The 23103-nt window shown below is 34.0% G+C and overlaps 1 protein-coding gene across 13 annotated transcripts in view; it reads right to left on the reverse strand.

Annotated features, from left to right (window-relative positions):
• Window positions 1-1646: 1646 nt before the first annotated feature.
• Window positions 1647-23103, reverse strand: part of MARK3 (microtubule affinity regulating kinase 3) — a 133254-nt gene continuing 111797 nt past the window's right edge. For 6 of the 13 annotated variants that reach the window (XM_056811217.1, XM_007473523.3, XM_007473519.3 and 3 more), the window contains 4 exons: window positions 9571-9828; window positions 6285-6311; window positions 4542-4586; window positions 1647-2646 (listed from right to left, as the gene is read on the reverse strand). In XM_056811217.1, the coding sequence (XP_056667195.1) occupies window positions 2301-2646; window positions 4542-4586; window positions 6285-6311; window positions 9571-9828 (676 nt within the window). In that variant the 3' untranslated portion in view covers window positions 1647-2300. The remainder of the gene's footprint in view (window positions 2647-4541; window positions 4587-6284; window positions 6312-9570; window positions 9829-23103) is intronic. The other 7 variants (XM_056811216.1, XM_007473521.3, XM_007473517.3 and 4 more) reach the window with 3 other exon arrangements.

Below are 23103 nucleotides of genomic sequence, written 5' to 3' on the forward strand. Positions count from 1 at the left end.
GACCTCCCATTTTTAGGCCTGGCTTTCCATCCACGGAGCTACCCAGCTGTCCCAAAGGTGTCCTTTTCAAAGGACTCTACTCTTCAATTCTGTATAACAGAATGTGAATTATCTGAATGAGAATTAAAACATTTCTTAGAAAGAATAATAAAGAGACACTAGGAAACACCAAAACTTGTCCTCTAAATGCTTTTGCACTGTTTTGTTTTATTTAACCACGGAAAACTTCTAAAGAACAACTAAGGATATGGTTATGATGGTGAGATAATTTCTAGGGTAATAGTTTTAAGTAAAGTTCAAGCTGCTGCTCCAGTGTAGTTGATTCATGGTGTTTTGCTGAATCATGGAGCTTAGGGCAGAAGGGTACATGTCTCTAAGCTGCTGATGGACTGGTAGGGAAACCGTAAGGACTTGGGTACTGTAAAGTACTCCCAAGTTCTCTGAACAAGTGTTATATGTAGATGCAAAGGGGAATTATTCAGTAGAAAGAAAAACTCATAGAAAGAAATCTATCTGGAAATTGTGTTCTGGAATGGATACTTCCAGGTACTTCCCATTTTCTATATAAATGGAAAGATATTTACTTCCTCTCAAGTGTGTCCACCTAGCATTTTCTAAGAATGACCAAATAAAAATACAAGAAGGAAGGAAGCAAGACCTGAAAAGGTGCCATTGGCACATTGGGCTTTATTATATAACCTTGAGTGGGAAAAGAGAAAATTTCTGTCCAACTAGAGCTCAGAAATGAAAGGCAAAGGCCTCAAGCAAGATTTTTTTCTCCCAAGGTAAGTTTAAGAGCTATTGCTATTTAAAGCCATTTAAAATGGGGATTAGGGCTCATCTTGTTTCATGCCTATCCTCCTTTCTTCCTCATTTTGCAAATTAAGAAACTGAAGCCCAGAGGGAAAATAACTGGCCCAAGGTGATCCCTATGGTGATTCTGTAAATATCTGCTTCCAGGGAACTTCAGTCTTAAAAAAGTAATTCTGAGTTAACAATTTCCCTATCAAGAAGCTATAATCAATCACAAACTGATATCTGAATTAATTATGCTCTCATGTAATCATGTAGGAAGTAGGAAAAAAGCCTGTAAGCCCGAAACAGGCAACAAACCACAAAGAATAAGAAAATTTCATACTTCATTGAAAGCAAATCTAATGCCATCTCAGATTCGGGTCCTGGTTAGAAATTGAGAGAATCAAGTCTCTCCACAGGTCTAAATCCTTTCTCAAATCACATGGAATTATGCTCCTTATTCTAATTCCTCTCTGAGAAAAGGTGCCAGGTTAAAAAACACTGCCCTTCTATTCCCCCCACCCCTCACTCTCCACAGCTGTTCTAAGGATACAGTAAAGAAATTCCAGCTCCAAGGAGAAACTTACTATTCAATACAGAGGCACTTTAACTGAGTAATATGAAAATATCCCCCGAGAACACCTTGCTCATGTTCTACTAAATGCCCACTGCTAACATTGTTTCCATGTAACTATCTTTCTTTTTCCATGGGCAACACTGTCTTGCCTGTTATGATTATAAGGACTCTATTGATGCTATTAGGTGAAATATGCTTGTACACTTTGGTTGTTATTATTATTATTATTACCAAATTTTAAATACAGTACTAGGAGACATAATGCAGAACTCTATTGAGGAAAAGTGATTTTTTAATGATCTCATGAGATCTACTCGGGAAGAAAAAAAAACAACAAATGCGCAATGTTCACAACTGTAAATTCAAACCCTTTGCACTTTTTTTTAAAAGAAAAAAGAAAACCCCACAGTAGCAAACTGTAAACCCGCACTAATTATAACTATTCCTATGTTGATTTTTATATTAAATGAAAATTTCCTCCTTGGCTATATCCATTTTTAGCACCAAAATGATCTTCCAAAGAGGTATTGGTACAGCTTGGGATGTTGGTGAAAGGACTTGTTTACATATATAATACTTTAAACTTATATACTATACACACATACTATACACTCTCACAGCCACACAAATGGGAGGCATATTTAAATGGATATATTCTGTAGACTGTTAAGAGACCTTAGAACAATGAAAATAAAATGATGGGGGGTAAATATTTTACAGAGTAGGCAACTTTAATGCTGCAGTGCACTTAGAAAAAAAAAGTCCAACTCTTTCTTCTGGCTGAGCAGCTCATTTTCATATATATATATTTTTAATACCATGATTCTGAAGATGCAGAAGTTATTGCCTAAATATTATTCTATACATTTCCATCAGTGTTCAGGAAAACACTTGAAATTGGTACTTAATTTACATCATAATTACTTTGTTACAGCTTTAACTCATTGGCAATTTTGGAAGCAATGTTTTTAAAAGCTATGGATGTTCCTGATATCCGCTTGAAGCGGACTCCATTCAGCGACAGTCTTGGCAGTTTGCACACCTCCATTTCCCACTGTACAAGGTTTTCTGCATGCCCATCTCCATGGACACAAAAGAGCAAGAATCGCTCTCTCTGTTCATAGTCACAGTTATTGGCATCCAAGACTTTTCGAATTTCCCTCATCATGTCATTGGGATCCATGGAACTGGTGGTTTTCATGCTCCAGGTAAACCGCAGGGAGCGGGGCTTTGCCTCCTTGTTTTCATCCTTGTGCTCGGCTGACACGTTGCGACTGAAATGCACAGAGGGCAGGTTTATTTTTAATTACATATGAAAAACAATATCATCCTAATTTGGTTAGTGAAGCAAATGGCAAATTAAACATGCAGTGTTTAATAATGCACACATGTCATTTTTCATGAGAAAGCATCTATTACAAGTGGTCACAAACATCCTTAAAAAAATTCATCATGCCATCTAAGTCCTATCTGGCTAGTAATTTGCATCAATTTCATATTCATTTATTTCTCACCTTCTGCTGTTTTGAGGAAACACTTTATAAACCTCAGTGCCATAAAACTGAGTTATTACTAATTTGAATTTCATTAGCTTTAATTATCAAGAATTCTTCCACAAAAAAATTTGGAAAGCCAAGAAAAAAATAGAAAATAGGAAAAAAAGGGCACAAACAGGGTATACATAATATTCCTTTCAGGTCTATCAGAAATCCTTTGTATTTTCATGGATTACCAGGAATAGAGAAGCAGCTGTTTTTTGTTTTTGATAGTGTACAATTAAAATCCAGAAACCTACAAAATGATTTTGAGAATAGTTCAGTGGATAACAATATATTTTAAAATGTTTTCCCCCCTCCTATCCCTTATTTCCTTATAATGATACACAATTTGATCATTTTTCTAGAGAAAAATTATATTCATTTCTCATGTCTAAAGACATCCTCTTATCCCAGATAAACAGGATCTAGATCATATTTTATTAGGAGTCTAAGGATAATTTTCTAGAATGATGATAGTAGTGCTGAGGAAATAGGAAAGTAAATTCTGGGTATTCTGGGACTCTTTAGTCACTTTCCAACAAATAACTGGTTATTTTGCCTCTATTTCTTTAATGGTTAAAAATGAGAATATAAATTTCTAAATCCCAAGTGATTATAGTATTCTCAGATTACAACATCTGTAGTTAATGATTAAAGCAGTCATCAAAACAAACTCTTAAAAATGTAAATTTCTACGTTTTAAGGAATGTTTATTTAGTATTTTTTTCAATATGCTAAAGGCAATGTTATAGAAGAAAACCCAGAGTGACCCACCTACAAAATCCCTTTTTGGAGAAGAAAAAAACAAGAAAAAAAACAACCAACCTTCATTCATCTTTTTGTTAGAGATTGCTGGGCTTTGAATTAGAGTACAAATCCTGTGCTCTTTCTATTAGTGTATATATAACACAGTGAAACTTACTAGTGTACGACTACTTGTAAAATATCATACTCGTGTGTCTTCTTTCAGGTAGGACTTGGAGCTGTGGGAGCTTAGGAACCCTATCATTTACTACTCTTCTCCCAATCCTAAGCCAATGCTATTCTATGGCTGGGAGATACCTTCTCTCTCAAAACTTATGCTTCCTACTACTAATATAACTGGAAAATGTTGCCTAATTCTAGCAATGTAGACACTAATGAATCAAATAGGAATTTGTGCAATGCTACTTGTATGTGTACCTGTTTTCACCCTATAGGAAAGCAGTCTGGGGACACACTAAATGAAAACAGTGGTAAATCTACTATATTCCTTCCCTTAACTCTTACATTCTTATATTTGGGAAGATGGCAATACACATAAACATATTTAAAACAAATTAAGGCGTACTATTATATGAAATTATTAGGGAGGCTTTCTGGAGTTCCATTAGCTCAGTTAAGATGATGGATAAGTCACATCAAATCAGCACCCCCATGTAGTTAATTAAAGTAATTAAAATCTCATTAGTAATAAATACACCTTGAATTTTGAGGTAACAACAGCAAGCACATGCTTTGACTAAAGCTAAAGCAGACTCAAAAAAGTGACAGGTTTATTAATGTGATACACAAGATTCAAGTAATATGTTATCTCCACTATACAAATGCAGTAATTAAATAAAATTTTAAATAAAAATGATTCCCCTCACCTTGAGCCCTCATATCTCCCGTTCCTCTCATATTCAGTTGGGAGCCTCAAGGAAAAGAATGAAGAAGCATAGGGAAGTGGGAAAAAGAAGAGAAATCTTATACTAGTGCACAACTATCTAAATATGACACAAGAAATTATTTAAAAAGACACCAGATTTATGTCTACATAAATAATATTTTCCTAAACATTTACTTTTCTACTTTAATCTTGTAAAGATCATTAGGTATAATTTCAAAAGAATATCTAACACTATACTTGTATGATGGATGACAAATGATATATACAAAGATAGAAAAGTATGAACTTGATTCTGAATTTCTAAAACTGTTTTCAAAAAAAAAAAGTGGGCTTCTGACAGCAAAAGTGGGTTATAGTTTTAGTTCAGACCCTTTATGAATTCATTTTTTTCTTAAAAAGGTAAATTTGACAGATTTTGTTTCTCATAATGCCTAACTAGCAGCTAACTTACAATAGTAGTGGTGAATTTTAGCATTTAATAAAAGACACACCAGTCTATAAACCGTATGTGAAAAAAAAAAACACCCCAGCATTTTCACCCTTTACAAAAAAGTCAAGAGAATATTGTAACCAACCTCAATGGTTCTTTGCCCTTTATTTTTTTATTTCACATTTTAGTGCTCATCATAAAAACATGTAGCTTACTGATAAAATAAATAAGTCAAAGCACACTTTTATTTTTTAAAAGCTTACTTTCTATCTTAGCAATGATACTAAGTATCAATTCTAAGGCAGAAGAACAGTAAGGGGCTTAGGTGACTTGCCCATGGTTGCACAGTAAGAAAGTGTCTGAGGCCACATTTGAACCCAGGTCCTTCTGACTCCATGCCTGGCTTTCTATCCATTGAGCTGCCTAGCTGCCCCAACACTGGCTTTTAGTTACTTAACAGTAAAAACACTTAATGATCATCTCACAGAAGCTTACGGTATCTTTATTCATGCATATATTTGCATGCCCTGGGATTGGAAAAAAAGGTAAAGAATTAGCCTTATTTAATGGATGAAGAAATTGAAATGGAAAGTAATCAAGTGGCATATAATGATGACAGGAATTTGAGTCATAAATGAAACTTCTTGATTCCCTCATTCATTAGATAGAGCCTACATCTTTTGTTGATAAAATCAAGTAATCAAAATGTTTAACTCCAGAATATCTTAAATGTGGCTGTTAAGCAGTTGTCTGCGTCTTAAGGTTTTCTAGGCTCACTACATTGTACCTCAGCATTATTTGAATTTGGGTCTGTTTCTAGGAAATGAATGTGGTAAATTTCACCATCATTCTGATTTTCCAAGAATTAATTAAACCCTCTAAACAGAGAAACTGTGATCAACACAAATATTACTCACCTTTGGCATGCTAATGGCTATAGAGCAATAGTTTATAAATGCTATTGAATATTTCATTCTTCAAAAAGAAGCATGCTAAGTATATTAGTATGAAGACCAAATTATTCAGATGCTAATCATTCTACAAAAGAAAGAAAATGCACAGAGCATGCTTAGCCTCTTGTTATATGGGTGCCACAGGCCCTTACATTTTGGAAAGAGTTCATATGATTCTTTCCATATACTTAAAAAAAAAAAAAGAAACAAAGTATTTAGTTCTCAGCAGAAATTTTAGTTTTAAAAGAAACCAGGGCTATGAAGCCAAACCTGATGTTAATTGCAGAAGCCATTTGGGGAGGGGGATGGAAATATGTATATATGTATATATAAGTCCTACCTTTTGATAAACCTGAATGACATGTTTCTAAAAGAAATTAAGCCAAAAGCAAAATTAACCAAGATGATTTGAACAAATTAAAATGAAAAAAATCCAGTCAATTAGAGAGACAACAAAAAACAATAAATAAAACAAACATTATCTTACTAACAAATAATGAAACTGTTTCAAGATGTTGGCTGAAAAATGAGTCAGTTATGTTAAACTGAATATACAAGTTCTTAATTTGGGATTTTAAAGTGAACAGGGATCAAATTTACTTTGTAGCAGAAAAACTTTTTTGGGGGGAGTATGGGGAGAATGTCAGAAACAAATAACAAAGTTTTGTATAACCTTGTATTGAATTAAACTCTTTAGATCTTCACAGGTATAACTAATCATTATTCTAGAAAATTCAAGTTACATTAAGAAAAGTGAGAAATGAAAGGTTTTTAAAGCAGATCAAGTTAGTTGTGATTCTCATAAACAAGTCACTGTTGAAATTTCTTTATCTAAGTGACAAGCTTCCCATGCAAAAACTTTGAAATTACTAAAAATCTGAAAATATTACTACTAAACAGAAATACATATAGAAATAACCAAATACTCAAAAATCAGCCAAACTTTATGGTGTCAATATTAATGCTACTCTGAGGAGGGGTAGGGAGTAATATATTTCAAAATCAATACAACCAGTTTTTAAGCTCTGAAATTGATATATTAATTAATGATAATGAATTATTTCAAAATGGGCTATTACACATTTTAAATGAATTATTTAAACTTTTGCAGTGTCTTTATTTCAATGATAGTAGCTATACCACATTTCAATCACTCTTGGGAAAAAATAGGTCACAATTTCAGAGCTTAAAAGTACTTTAGATTTTCAGATTTTTTTTATTACAATTATAATTTCCTTGTTGTGTAACCTTTGCTTTTTAGTCATTCAGGAAAAGTGACATAATTTCAGAAATTAACAAATTAGCCGAAGTAACTAAAAATAGTAGGAAATTGTCTTTCTAGAGCCCTTTGCATAAATTGTGTTCTGTTTAAAACATTTTGCCTTATATTCATTTTACCTATTAGGCCATCAGCTCACAAATCCATACTCATGTTTGCATCCTGCGCAATACCGTGCACATATTAGGTGCTTAATAAATATTTACTGAATTAAAAGTTTCATAAAACAGAAAAAGAGGCAGTGCTATATTCTACTCTTTTTATATTAGGATAAAAGTGACAGAAACCATAAGCTGTAGCCATGAGTAAAATATATTCATTTAAAAAAACTGTTCCCCAAGTATAATTTATATTAAATCTCAGTCAGTATTTTAAAAATTATTTTTCTTTTAAGGCAGGAAGAGCAAAAAGAACAAGCAATTTGGGCTAGACTGATTTGGGAAAATGGGCAGTGTTTTTAATGACCCTGGGCTGCTCAAGGATTCAAAGGCCATTCTTTTTTAACAAAAATATTCTCCCAACGACACAATATGGCTTGTAACTCATGGAACATTTTGATTTCAGAAAAATCATAATCGCAGGTAATTCAAAGGGCAATGAAAAGACAAAACAGAAGTGTGTGCAAGCTGTAGGATATTATCAGCAATGGTTATATGTATGAGAAATTGTGTTGAGTTTATATCAGCTCATAACTCAAATGTTCAGAGCTGGCTCTAGTTAAGGAGAGAGGTAGAGGCTAAGTGCTCTTCCTCAACTTTGATTCCATGATGACTCATGTAAAAAAATTTCCTGAGAATTTCATGTCACTTGTATTAATTAAAGGAAAGAGAAATTAATGTGACTGTCACAGGGTACAGTAGAAGGTATGTTACACTTGGAATCAAGAGATCTGGGTTATAATTTCTCATGACTACCAAAGAAATTTCAGGGTTCATTCATTCATTCATTCATTTATTTATTTACAGGAGGAAGAGGTTAACTAGATGTTATCTAAGGTTTTTTCTAAATATGAAACTCATGATCTAAGTCTTGGACTGATGATCTAGACAAGCCATTAAAGGGGCCTACTAGATTGAAGGATTCAGCACACATCTTAAACAATACAGATCACATAAAAAATAAAAGTGATAATATAAGCGACCAGGAGAAGTCTTGACGAATAAGAACTCAAGAGAAGATCTCTACTTTTCTTTTTAAGCAAGAAAGCTGACAAATAAGAAAATGTTTTCAACTTGCAGAAGTTTAGCATGAAATAGCAGGCAAATCTAGTTTCAGAGGCCCCTCACTAAAGGAATCTTTTGAGATGTTATCTTGGATTTACAATGGCTCTCAATTTTTTTAAACACGCTCTTAATTTTTGCTATCTGTCTATACAAAGGGCCACAAGTTCATCAATGTGTTTCTTTTTTTTTTTTTTAACCCCTTAAGAGCTAGTATTTTCCAGGCTATATCACTGTAACAAATTTTACCTCTCATTACTAAAATGAAATACAATCCTTTATTAGAAAGAATCTTGTGATGATAGGGGTGGGAGGGGAGGAAAATACATTTTTAAAATTAACAATAAAAAAGCCCAAAGAATTTTACATGATATATAGGATTTTAGCAGCCATAAAGATGGTATTCTTCAAACAGTTTCATGATTCAAAATTTAGGGAACCCAATTATAGAATCAAAGAACTTGGCAAGGACTGCAGAGGTCATCTAATCCAACTCAAATCTGACTAGGAACACCTTCCACAATATCCTTGCCACTTTTGTCTAGTTTCTGCTTGAACACCTGGACGAGGAACTCAACCTGGCCAGATAACAGACACTTTGGATGGCTTTAACTTCAAGCAAGTAAGTTTTTCTTTCTACCAAGTGCAAGCTTGCTGCTGTGCATCTTTCATTCTTTGATCCTTCTGTAATGATCCTAGACTTCAAGGGCACTAAAATCAGTGTGAAGGAAGCCTATCCTTCACTTTTTAAAAGGGCATTGTCATTTTTTAAAATGTTATTATTTATCGAGCATCAACTGAGCATTTTTGCTCAAACTTTAGAAAATGACACAAACATATGGATCATAAAGTACATTTATTCAACACAGATACATTCCTAAATGCTAACTTTGAATACTATGAAAAGATTTTAAAATGTCTGGCTATTAATTCCAAAAGGCTTTGTAGCATCACATTTCTAAAAATTAATAAAGGCTAAATAAGCTAAAGAATATTCAAGACATGCTGACTGGAAAAGCATGAGTTGAAGTGAGAAGCATTTGACTAGTGGCTTCATATAACAGAGGAAAAAGCAGCTTTTCTAGGTTTGGTCAAATTAAAACATACCCAAACTCCATAGTACTTACCTTCTTGTGAGTTTTGATGTTAATTTGCTAAAAAGATTAGAAGATCCCCTACTTCTGGTCTGGGAAAGTGGAGTCGCTTCATGTGACAAACTGGGTGATGCTGGTGGGCCATTGTAAGTTGCTGTTCGCCGCTCACGGGGCTGGCCATGGAAAGTGCTACGACTGGCAGTTCCTCTTGGGAAGCGAATTCGATCAGGAGTAGTTGCACTGCTGATACTATGGGTTGAAGCAACTGGTGTTCTCTGATCAGGAACAGTGCTGCAAAAGTAGAAAATCATAATTAATTTAAACTTCCTATTCTTTGACCTAACCTTTGGCAAATAATCCATGGATATCATATTATAGTCACAATACAACTTTTTGCACAAAGGAAAGAACCAGTCATTTAAAAAAAAAGTCCAAAACAGGGACATTTTACAAAGAATTAGGAGAAAAAAGTAGGCTAGAATAGAAGAGGAAATAAAGGGAACAGTATGAAGAAATAAACCTTAAGGGGAACTTAGGAGAATCGTGCATACAGATTTTCAGGGATAAGACTAATATAGGGAACTTCTGGGACAAAGAATGTTTAAAATTTCTAAAATTTCTTTCTGTTGCTTCCCCTCTCACAACGGTGCCTACATGCAGAGAAACTTCCCAATTAAAAATAATCTGACAGAAGAACACACAGGTGGAATTTAAAAATAGGCAACTGAAAAACTTTTTAAGCCCATAAAAAGTACCATTCCACATGCTAAAAGAACTGGGAAGGGAGCGAAGGAATTCCTTGTACCCGAACAACTATGCAGAAGGTATTTAAACACATAAAGATATTGCAATATATGAAAGACGTCACCACACAGAGCATAAAGAAAAAGATGGTGAGAAAGGACATTTTATAGACGGTCATAGACTTTATGACTCTAAAATCCACAGCACACAATCAAAGCAGTGGGTACACATTAGTATCACAAGGATTTTGTGGGGTTTTTTTCTTACATATCCTTGAAGTTATCTCCTTCACTGTCTATTGGAGGTAACATCATCTTGGGTTGCCCAGAGGCTGACATGGACATCGACTTCTGATGTCTCAGCCGAATACAGGTAGAAGATGTGGTACAAAGTGAGGCAGGACTAGCTGCATAAGCGAACATTTCTGTCAGGCTGTGAGGGGGGGTTTTGGGTTTAGGCAGAGGCAGAAATAACAGCATGATGGACCAATGACAAAGAAAAGCAACTACAGTTTAAAGCAAACACCTTCTTTCCCAAACCATTTAATTTTTGTCAAAGAATGAAAACTTATCATCAATTGCCATGAAGAAATTGGTGCATTTTGCTAATCTAGAACTGAAATATTCTAAAAAATAAAATTCTTCAAAGATTAGCTTGAAGAGAAGATAGCTATTTCTATATTTCTAATTTCATACAAATATATTTAGATATAGATATAAAAACCAGAGCTCTGAAGGTTTGTAGAAAGTCAATTTTAATAGGACATTTCTAAATTCAAACTTTTAAAGTTTTAATGTATGCATATATGCTGAGTATGCTTGCATCCTTGTTCTTCAAATAGACTCAATCTATTGCAAGCATTTAAAAAAAATCACTAAAAAAATGGATTAGCAAGTTATGGATACAATGGATCCCCAGTTAAACTTTTATTCTACTTGCATGAAAACATCCTGTGTGTGCAAATAATATAGTTTAGAAATATTGATTATGAAAAAACAGAAATTCCTTTTCAATGGGAAATAAAATCAATAAATATTTATTAAATGCTTACTATGTGCCAGGTGCTGTGCTAGGGTACTGGAGAAACAGACAAAAATGAATCAATTCCTTTTCTAAATGATCTTAAAACTTTACTGAAGGGATAAAAACTGAGAAGGCAGAAAGCACTGAAAACTAGGGGGAATCAGGGAAGGATTCATAGAGGAGGTGATAACTGGGTTGAGTCTTGAAGAACAAGGCTTTGGATAGGCACTTATGAAGAAGAAATGCATTCTAAGCAAAAAAATACTGTGTGAAGTCTCAAGCAGAAATGAATGAATAAAAAGCTTTATTAAGTGCTTACTTTGCGCAAAGCACTATAAATACACCTCAAACTTCCTGAGAGTTGTTCTAAAACACCAATTAGGTAAAGAAAAGTAGGCAGACCAAGTGAGCTAATTATAGCCAATAATGTTTGTCACAAGTGACTACAAGTCCACCATGCTTCACTGAACAAAAATGAAACTGTTAAAATAATTTTCAATGTGATTTCTCAGCATAGGTATAGCTAAGTAACAATACCTTAACTATCCCACCCCTGCAATATCATCATTCCTACATTAAAAGTAATCTTCTGATACTTTCCATGGCAAGGAAAGGTCTTAACAGAGTGAAAAGATTTAAGAGTACTGGTCTTGAATGGGCTGCCTGAGAATCAGTCTGGGCACAGGATCATGAAAATTTCAGCCGTATATTTTCTTTCTTTCTTTTTTTAATCTTTTCCTTTTGTCTTAAAATCATTTGGTTCCAAGGCAGAAGCAGTTAGGGTTAGCAGTTAGGCAATGGGAATTAAGTTAGCAGTTAGGCAATGGGAATTAAGTGACTTGCTGAGAGTCACACTGCTAAGAAATGTCTGAGGTCAGATCTGAATCCAGGACCCATTTCTGCCTTGCTTTATTGAGCCACTTAGCTGCCTCTAGCTACATTATTTTTCAACAAAGAGATTATAATGGGTATCAAATGAGTAGTTATTGACGAAATTTTGGATCTGAAATATTGAGCTAACGGCAACAACATAATCTAAATCAAGTCTGGGGTCTTCATTTCTTTCCTTATTTTTTCCTTGATAATCTCATTAGCTCCTCTGGAACTCAGTTATTTTTCTTCTATTGAGATGACTACCAAAGATCTATCTATCTATCTATCTATCTATCTATCTATCTATCTATCTATCTATCTATCTATCTATCTATCTATCCAGTCCTAAGATTTTCACTTTGATGATGTTCACTTGCTTTAGTCTTGTATGACTTTTCAAGACCCCACTTGGAGTCTTCTTGGCAAAGGCACTTGCCATTTCCCTCTCCAGCTCATTTTAGAGATAAGGAACTGATCCCAGGCCAATCTATCCACTGAGTCACTTAGCTACCCTACCCTCACTGTGTTCCAATTCTCTACCCCAAATACCTATTGAAATTTGGAACAGAAAGTGCCCTAAAGCACCCCAAATTTAACATATCTAAAAGATAACACATTCTGTTTTTCCCCAAACCCACCCCCCTTTTACTCCCAAGGACACTAGCATCATTTTATTTACCCAGGTTTGTAGCCTCAAAATCATTCTTCTTCACTTTCATCACTGTACATATCTACCTAGCTGTCATATTTTATAACTTTTTCCTCGATATCACCTCTTGTATATGTCCCCTTTCTTTTTTAAAACCCTTACCTTCCATCTTGGAATCAATATTGTGTATTGGTTCCAAGGCAGAAGAGTGGTAAGGGCTAGGCAATGGGGAGAGTTGCTGAGTCACACAGCTGGGAAGTGTCTGATGTCAAATTGGAACTTAGGACCTCCCATCCCTAGGCCTGACTCTCAATCTGCTGAGCTACCCAGGTGCCCCCTGAACAGTTAAAAAAAAAAAAGAAGAAGAAGAATCAATTCTGACTTCAGAAAAAAGCTGGAAAGATTTACCTGAACTGATGCAGAGCCACATAAGCAGAACTGGGAAAACATTGTCTATAATAACAGCAATATTTAGAATGATCAACAGTTAAAGATTTAGCTACTCTCAGCAATACAACGATCTGGGACAATTCTGAAGGATTTATGACAAAGTATGCTATTCACCTCCAAAGGAAGAACTGTTGGAATCAGAATGAAGAACAAAGCAATACTATCTTCCACATTAGTTTATCTTCATTTATATTTTTGGGTTTTGGTCTTATATAAATATTCTCTTACAATGATGACCAATATGGAAGTATGTTTTGCATGATAATACATGTATAACCCAGATCATATTATTTACCATCTCTGAGAGGAGGGAGACAATTTAGATCTTATAATTTTGGAAAAAGTATGTTGAAAATTTGTTATTACATGTAATTGGGAAAACAAAATATCTGAATAAGAAAAAAATCAATTCTACATTTAAAAATTGTTTTGTGTGAATGTGTTTCTTTCTGAACTATCTTCTGTTGTTATGTCTACATTAAGCAAAAAAAGTTTCCATTTCTCTTTTGGATGTGACTACTGTTGATCCCATCCTTATTAATTAAAAAACCAAGATAAAAAAGAAAAGAAGAATCTTCATAGTCAAGCAAAATAAAACTATACACTGGCTTAATCCAGAAACATGTGTTTTCCTCCAAACTTGGAGATTATCATCCATCAGAATATGAGCAACAAATATTTTATCAGTAAGTCCTTTGGAAACACTGATTGTAGTTTTAAACTATTTAAAAAGTTATTTTTCTTTACACTTGCTGTCTTTGTGCAAGTTCCCTTCTCCATCTCCTTTTCCAATCTTTAGAACAGAATCCATCCAACCCCAAGATGCTTTTTCATTTTTTAACTTTCTCAATACTTTGTGAAGTCATTATGGATCTTAACAGACATGTGTTTTTCCCTCCCTATTAGAATATTAGAACCACACCATTATATAATCTCTTTCATTTTCAAAATTTTATTTATTTAATTTAGAATACTTTTCTATGGTTACATGGTTCATATTCTTTCCTTAACATCCCCCCCTCCCGTAGCCAATGAGCAATTCCACTGGGTTTTACATGTATCATTGATCAAGACCTATTTCCATATTATTAATATTTGCATTAGAGGGATCACTTAAGAGTCTACATCATGAATCATATCCCCATCGGCCCATGTGATCAGGCATTTGTTTTTCTTCTGTGTTTCTACTCCCACAGTTCTTTTTCTGGATATAGGTAGTGTCCTTTCTCATAAGTCACTTTTTTGCTCTGGCATATGTGTATTTGATCTGCATACTTTCTGCTTTCCATCTTTTCAAGTTTTGCAAGATTGTAGTCCTGTTAAATCAAGGACTTCTGCAATTTCTAGCATGGCAAAGGAACTATTCCCTATTCCTAAAACTCCTGACTATATTCTTTCTTTTTGGAAGTTCCACTCCATTTCCTGCTCAACTGAAAGAAAAAAAACAAAAAACTTATCTCCACCATAGCTTTTATTCCATCATACGAAAGAGGCAAGAGGGAAAATTCCCTTTAGCACTTTTTTGATTCTTTTGGCATGAACATTCTTGCATGCAATACTCCTCAAATTTTTTACATCACTTTGTCTACCTCTCTATTTTGTCCTCATCCTATCTACTTGGGTATATACACATTTGCATATATGTTGTATTTTTATTCTTTTGGAAGTTAGCATAGTGCCTTGCACAAAAAAGGAGTTTAAAAATAACTTGCTAGAAATCAATCATTCTCTTTACTATTTGGTTCAGATGTTTTTATACACCTTTTTTAGAAGCAAATAAGAAAATATGAAATGATCCTTTATAATAATTATAAAGTGCTTTGGTTCTTGGTGCTATTTTTAAAAGGACTAATTTTCTAAACCTATATAAGAAGAGATAGAACTATCAGACTACATAAAAGCCATGACTAATGGGCTGGACATCATAACAGAAAATTGCTCGGATATATTCAAACCAGAGGGCAAAGTAAAAATAGAAACTACTAGTAATCTTCTGAAATTGGATAATGAAAACTCTGAGAAATATGATGGACAAAAACCAGAAATTCTAGGATAAAGAAAAAAAAACTTCAAGAAGCCAAAATAATAATAATAATAATAATAATAATAATAATAATAATAATAATAATAATAATAATAATAATAATAATAATTCAAGTACCCAGGAGAAACCAGAGCAAGAATCACCCAAGGTTTAGTGGCTACCACTATAAAGGAACAAAGAGACACAAAACAATAGAAGAGAATTTCAATAGAAGAGAACAATTCTAAAACATCTAGAGGCAAACACTTAAAAGAGATGAAATGTTAAAAAAAAGTTTAAAATGTTTTTTATCAGTGAAATGAGAAGATTAGAGGAAAAAATCAGAAAAGAAATGAGAGCTACAAAAGAAAAAATTGGAAAGGGAGTCAACAGCTTAGAAGACAAGAACAAAGAACAAACTTCCTGAAAATTAGAATAGATGAAATAGAAGCCAATGATTCTATCAGAGAATGAAATATATTAAAAACAAAAACAAACCCCGAAAATCTAAGGTAGCTCACAGCAGGAATATCTGACTAGGAAGAGTTCAAGGAGAAAAAATTAATAAACCACTGGACTACCATGAATCCCCCCCTCTCCCACCACAAAGTTCATACATCAGATTTTAAGAAATGTAGAAATAAAATTACCACCCTTGGGAATAAGAGAGCAAAGAAGAAATTAAAAGAATTTACTGTCCTCCTCTTCAAAGAAACTCCAAAATGAAAGTTTCTAAGAAGATCATAGACAGAATTCAGAGCTTCTAGATCAAAGAAAAGATACTGCAAGCAGTCAGAAAGAAAAAAATTCAAGTACCAAGGAAACACACAATATAGGCAGTCATCCCATGAAGTGAAACACTTAGAATACAATAATCCAGATGGAAAAGGAATCAGGCTTATAGTCAAGAATGATTTATTCAGTAAAACTGAATATAATTCTAAAGTGGGTAAGTCTTTACCGTAAATAAAATAATAGAACTTTTGAGCATTTCTTATATAAAGAACAGAACTGTATAGAAATCTGTAAGTTAAAATATAAGAATTAAGAGAAACAAAAAGACTGAACAAGTATAATCTGCTTACATCCTAATATGTGAAGATGATACATGTATTCTCTAAATGAACCTTTGATACCACAATTATGCACAAAATTTTTATAGCAACTCTTTAGGTGTTGAAAGTACAGAAACTAAATAAGTGCCTAGCAATTGAAGAATGGTCGAATAAATCATCGTATATGAATGTGACAGAATGCTATTGTGTTTAAGAAGAAATAATAGGTATGGTTTCAAATGAAATAGGTATGGCTTGTATGAATGGATACAGACAGAAGTGAGCAGCAGAACCAGAGGAATAATTGATAAAAATAATAATATTGTAAAGACAAAAAACAAAACAAAACAAAAACCAAACCTGCAAAAGCCATAAGCACTCTGATCAGTGCAACGATTCCAGAGGACGAGAAGTAATATGCTGTCCACATTCTGACTCTAGAGAGGTGATACACTCAGGGTTCAGACTGAGATATATTTATTTGGAAATGGCCAAGGTGGTGTTTTTTTGGTTTGATTATGCATATTAAAAAGTGGGTTTTCTTTTATTTCTTAAGGGAGGAAGGTGGGAGGTAGAGAAAATAAACTGAAAAAAAATTTTAAATGTTGGGATTGGATGGCTTTGAGTTTTAAAAAATGTATTTAATAGATATATTCTCATATTCTAACTCTAATTTTAAAAATTATAAGTGGGAGAAGATATATGTGGAATATAACCTCCTTCTTTCAAGAACTACCCTAGATAGAGACATCCTTTGGTTTAACAATATTTTTTTTCTTTTTTTTTAATATATTTTATTTGATCATTTCCAAGCATTATTCGTTAAAGACATAGATCATTTTCTTTTCCTCCCCCCCACCCCCATAGCCGACGCGTAAGTCCACTGGGCATTAGATGTTTTCTTGATTTGAACCCATTGCTTTGTTGATAGTATTTGCATTAGAGTGTTCATTTAGAGTCTATCCTCTGTCATGTCCCCTCCACTCCCATAGTTTATCCTTTGCTTATGAATGGTGTTTTTTTCTCCTGGATCCCTGCAAGTTGTTCAGAGACATTACACCGCCACTAATGGAGAAGTCCATTACGTTCGATTATACCACAGTGTATTAGTCTCTGTGTACAATGTTCTCCTAGTTCTGCTCCTCTCGCTCTGCATCACTTCCTGGAGGATGTTCCAGTCTCCATGGAACTTCTCCACTTTATTATTCCTTTTAGCACAATAGTATTCCATCACCAACATATACCACACTTTGTTCAGCCATTCCCCAATTGATGGGCAGCCCCTCGTTTTCCAGTTTTGGGCCACCACAAAGAGCGCAGCTATGAATATTTTTGTACAAGTCTTTGTGTCCATTATCTCTTTGGGGTACAGACCCAGCAGTGCTATGGCTGGGTCAAAGGGTAGATATTCTTTTGTTGCCCTTTGGGCATAGTCCCAAATTGCCCTCCAGAATGGTTGGATCAGTTCACAGCTCCACCAGCAATGAATTAATGTCCTTACTTTGCCACATCCCCTCCAGCATTCATTACTTTCCTTTGCTGTTATGTTAGCCAATCTGCTAGGTGTGAGGTGATACCTCAGAGTTGTTTTGATTTGCATCTCTCTGATTATAAGAGATTTAGAACACTTCTTCATGTGCTTGTTAATAGTTTTGATTTCTTTATCTGAGAACTGCCTATCCATTTCCCTTGCCCATTTATCAATTGGAGAATGGCTTGATTTTTTGTACAATTGATTTAGCTCATTATAAATATGAGTAATTAAACCTTTGTCAGAGGTTCCTATGAAGATTTTTTCCCAACTTGTTGTTTCCCTTCTGATTTTAGTTACATTGGTTTTGTTTGTACAAAAGCTTTTTAGTTTGATGTAGTCAAAATTATTTATTTTACATTTTGTGATTCTTTCTATATCTTGCTTGGTTTTAAAGCCTTTCCCCTCCCAAAGGTCTGACATGTATACTATTCTGTGTTTACCCAATTTACTTATGGTTTCCTTCTTTATGTTTAAGTCACTCACCCATTTTGAATTTATCTTGGTGTAGGGTGTGAGGTGTTGTTCAATTCTTATCTCTCCCACACTGTCTTCCAATTTTCCCAGCAGTTTTTATCGAATAGTGGATTTTTGTCCCAAAAGCTGGGATCTTTGGGTTTATCGTATACTGTCTTGCTGAGGTCGCTTTCCCCCAGTCTATTCCACTGATCTTCCTTTCTGTTTCTTAGCCAGTACCAAATTGTTTTGATGACTGCTGCTTTGTAATATAGTTTTAGGTCAGGGACTGCAAGGCCCCCATCATATGTGTTTTTTTTCATTATTTCCCTGGATATCCTTGATCTTTTGTTCTTCCAAATGAACTTTGTTATGGTTTTTTCTAAATCAGTGAAGAAGTATTTTGGTAGTTCAATGGGTATGGCACTAAATAGATAAATAAGTTTGGGTAGGATGGTCATTTTTATTATATTGGCTCGTCCTATCCATGAGCAGTTAATGTTTTTCCATTTGTTCAAGTCTAGTTTTAGTTGTGTGGCGAGTGTTTTGTAGTTGTGTTCATATAGTTCCTGTGTTTGTCTTGGGAGGTAGATTCCTAGGTATTTTATTTTGTCTAAGGTGATTTTGAATGGGATTTCTCTTTCTAGTTCTTGCTGCTGAGCTGTGTTGGAGATATATAGAAAAGCTGATGATTTATGTGGGTTTATTTTGTATCCTGCAACTTTGCTAAAGTTGTTGATTATTTCAATTAGCTTTTTGGTTGAATCTCTAGGATTCTTTAAGTAGACCATCATGTCATCCACAAAGAGTGATAACTTGGTCTCCTCCTTGCCTATTTTGATGCCTTCAATTCCTTTATCTTCTCTAATTGCTATTGCTAGTGTTTCTAGTACAATGTCAAATAGTAGAGGTGATAATGGGCATCCTTGTTTCACTCCTGATTTTATTGGGAATGCATCTAGTTTATCCCCATTGCAGATGATATTAGCTGTTGGTTTTAGATATATACTGTTTATTATTTTTAGGAATGGCCCTTCTATTCCTATGCTTTCTAGTGTTTTTAATAGGAATGGGTGTTGTATTTTATCAAAGGCTTTTTCTGCGTCTATTGAGATAATCATGTGGTTCTTGCTAGTTTGCTTGTTGATGTGGTCAATTATGTGGATGGTTTTCCTAATGTTGAACCAGCCCTGCATCCCTGGTATGAATCCTACTGGTTTAACAATATTTTAACGTACCTAAGGTACTTAATGGCATCTGACTGTATAAGTAATTCCTAATGAAGGTCAATTTGAAAGATTCTGAAGTGAACTAGTTTTATGAAATAACTAATAAGTCATTGCCTAATTAGATTTTAAAAAAGAAAGAAGAAAACCAGATTAGCAGTATTAAAAGTGAAAAAAGTGAATTCACAACTTATCAAGTAAAAAAAAGGAAATGGGGGGATTTTCAGTAATTCTATACAATTACAAATAAAACTGACACTCAAAAATAGAAAAACATGAAATAAAATAATTAAATAATTCTATCTTATAAAAAGAAACTGAACAAATCATAAATAAAGCTCCCTAAAGGGGACCCCCCCCAAACAGGATTTCCATTGACTTTTACTAAAGATTTAAAGAATAATTTATTCCAATACTACGTAGACTGTTTAGAAAAAATTAGGTAAAAGAGAAATACAATTAAAGTCCTTTTATAACAAATATAGTCTTAATATCTAAAGTAAGTAAAGTCAAAACAGAGAAAACTATAAATCATTTTCCCTAATGAATACAGATGCAAAAGTCCTAACAAGGAGATTAGAACAATAAAAAACAAATATTATATATACCATGAACAGGCTGGATTTATATGAGGAATGCAGAGTGGGATCAGTATTAAGAAAGCTATTTAGCCTAACTGACAAGATCAATAACAAAAACCACATGAGTATTTAAATAGATACAGAAAAAACCCTCAATAAAACATACCTATTCATATTAAAAACACTAGAAACAGGAATAAATGGAGGTTTCCTTAAAATGCTAAGTATTATCTATCTAAAACTAAGAGCAAATATTTATAATTGTGAGAAGTTACAGACCTTTCTAATAGGATTAGGAATGAACCAAGGATTTCCATTATTACCACTCCTATTTAGTACTGCCCTAGAAATGCTAGCTATAACAATAAAAGGCAAAAGAACTTGAAGGAAGAATAAGCATAGACAAAGAGGAAACAATACTATCATTTTTTTTTGCAGTTGATATGATGATTTATCTAGAGAACTTAAGAGTCAAGTAAAAAACTAATCAAAACAATGAATGACTTGAACAAAGTTGCAGGATATAAAATAAATTCACAAAAATAATAGTCAAAATTCAGCAAGAAGAGACAGAATAAGAAATTAGATTTAAAAGAACTTCAGATAGTATAAGGTACGTGGGAGCCTACCTGCCAAGAAACAAATAAGACCTGCATTAAAACAACTATAAAACATTCTTTATGCAAACAGAGATCTAAATATTTGGCTCATGGATAGGCCAAGCCAAGATAAGAAAAATGACAATACTATCTAAAGTAATTATCTATTCAGTGCTATATCATTCAAATTATCAAAGAATTACTTTATAAAGCTAGAAGAATAACCATAACCAAATTCATATGGAAGAATAAATGGTCAAGAATATCAAAGAAGTCAATGAAAAAAATAAAAAGCGAGGACTTAGCAGCACTTGATCTCAAAATATACTACACAAAGTTGTAATTGTCAAAACAATTTAATAACATGTAAGAAATGGAGAGGTTAATAACTGGAAAAGCCTAGGTACATAATCTACAGAAACAAATAAGCACAGTAGCCTAATGTTTGATAACTACAAAGACCTTGGTTATTGCATCAGGGAACTCTCTATTGTATAATTGAAAATCTGTTACCCGAAAGGGGAACTACAATTCCCGAGAGCCCACTGACATCCTGTCATTACATACTTCCTGTAGACTCACACAGCGGTTAAGTTAAAAAGGAAATAGATCTCATTTTTTTGATGAGAAATCTTTGTATTCTACCTCTCCTTGGCTGACATAGTGTGTCACTGATTATAAGCTATATATTTTTTATTTTTAAAACTCCTTTATTATTGTTTTTGCTTGCATGTTTAATATACTATTTCAGTTTTTTCTCTTCTTTTTGTATTTGAAGCACATGTCAACAGTATTGAGATTTTCTTTAACTTTCTTGATTTTGCAGTAATATAAGTTTAAAATACATTTGCCCTGATGTCAATGCATACCCAAAAAGCTTTAGATTATATAAATGATGTCAATGGACTTTCCTTAAGGATTCTGTCTGATTCCAGGACAAGAGAATACAAAAAGAGCCATTGCACAGTGCCAAAGAAACAAAAAAGCTAAACTGCATAGTGCCAATTGAGCACAAGGCCAAAGAGACCAACCAATCCTGATGGGATTGAGGAAAATTTTGAGCCAAGACAAAGAGGACCTGAACTTGTTTGGGGTTCAAGGTTACGGCTGTTTAACATGTGTTAAAGGCAGGTCTTCCTTGTCCCACATTCTACCAACTATCTCAAATTTGGCTCCTATAACCTAGTCCCTTTTCTGTCTTTCATGGTGTAGCAAACTTTCTATAGTCCTGGCTACTGATTGGGTAAATGCATAATTGCTTAAATCATTTTAATTGGGCCCTGATCCAAGGACCTGTTATAGTTTTTTTTTCCCTTCGCTTAGAATTTTTACACATAAGACTTCAATAGTCTATATTTCATCGAGAAATTATTTTTTATTTGGATTTTTTAAAATGTTTTTTATTTCTATTGCCAATTGATTCATGCATCTCATAACTTAGCCATGCATTCCTAAGTAATCCCTGTGTTTTTCAACACCCTCTTCAGGAGGGAATGTATAATTATTCTAAATTGCAAAGTTTAAATTCCTTTTGAGAGTAATTTTAGGTTAAGAAACATGCTACCTCTCCGAATCCAGAAAATGAACTGTTTGGAGAAGGCACCATGAAGATGCCTCCACAGACCACACACGACACCAGAAGATCCAGAATGAACTTTGGGATATGGTGATTTGAACTGTGTGGGGTTGAATGCATTTGTTTTATATGTATACTTTTATGCTGAAGGGGACTGACCTCTAATTGGCTTTTTGTCAATATGCCTAGAAATCATTAGTTTTGTTCTCTTTTCCTCTTATCCTCAAATTATTATAATTTCAAAGTTGGTATGTTTACAAGACCCACTAGAGAGACTAGTCTTCCTCTGCTCTCAGGAGGGGAATGTATAATTGGAAATCTGTTATCCTAAAGGGAAACTACAATTCCTGAGAGCCCAATGACATCCTGTCATTTCATACTTCTTGTAGACAGGGAACAAATATCCAAGGGGGAAGTTCTGCTCTGTCTCTTTTTGGGAATGATGCAGCAATCAGCAGTGATGGTGGTAAGGTGGGGATTTTGAAAATGCCTAACCAGCCATGGGCACATGGTTTATATTTTATATCCTCTTTATTTCTTGATTTTTTAATGATCTTTTAATGAACCTCCTAAAATATATTTTATTATGTAAAAAATAGACTCGAATACAGGACTACAATCCCCACAAGCCTTTGCTCCACTTCCCCAAAATGCTTTGTAATCTCACGGGAATTCTGAGGTGGGCCGAGATCGAGGAAGGATTTAAGCTGGTGGCAAAGGTTTTTGGGGGTCTTTTTTTTTTTTTACTTCCATTTTGGAGCAGATGCATCTCTTCTGTGA

This window comes from Monodelphis domestica, chromosome 1, assembly GCF_027887165.1.
Source record: "Monodelphis domestica isolate mMonDom1 chromosome 1, mMonDom1.pri, whole genome shotgun sequence".
NCBI lineage: Eukaryota > Metazoa > Chordata > Mammalia > Didelphimorphia > Didelphidae > Monodelphis > Monodelphis domestica.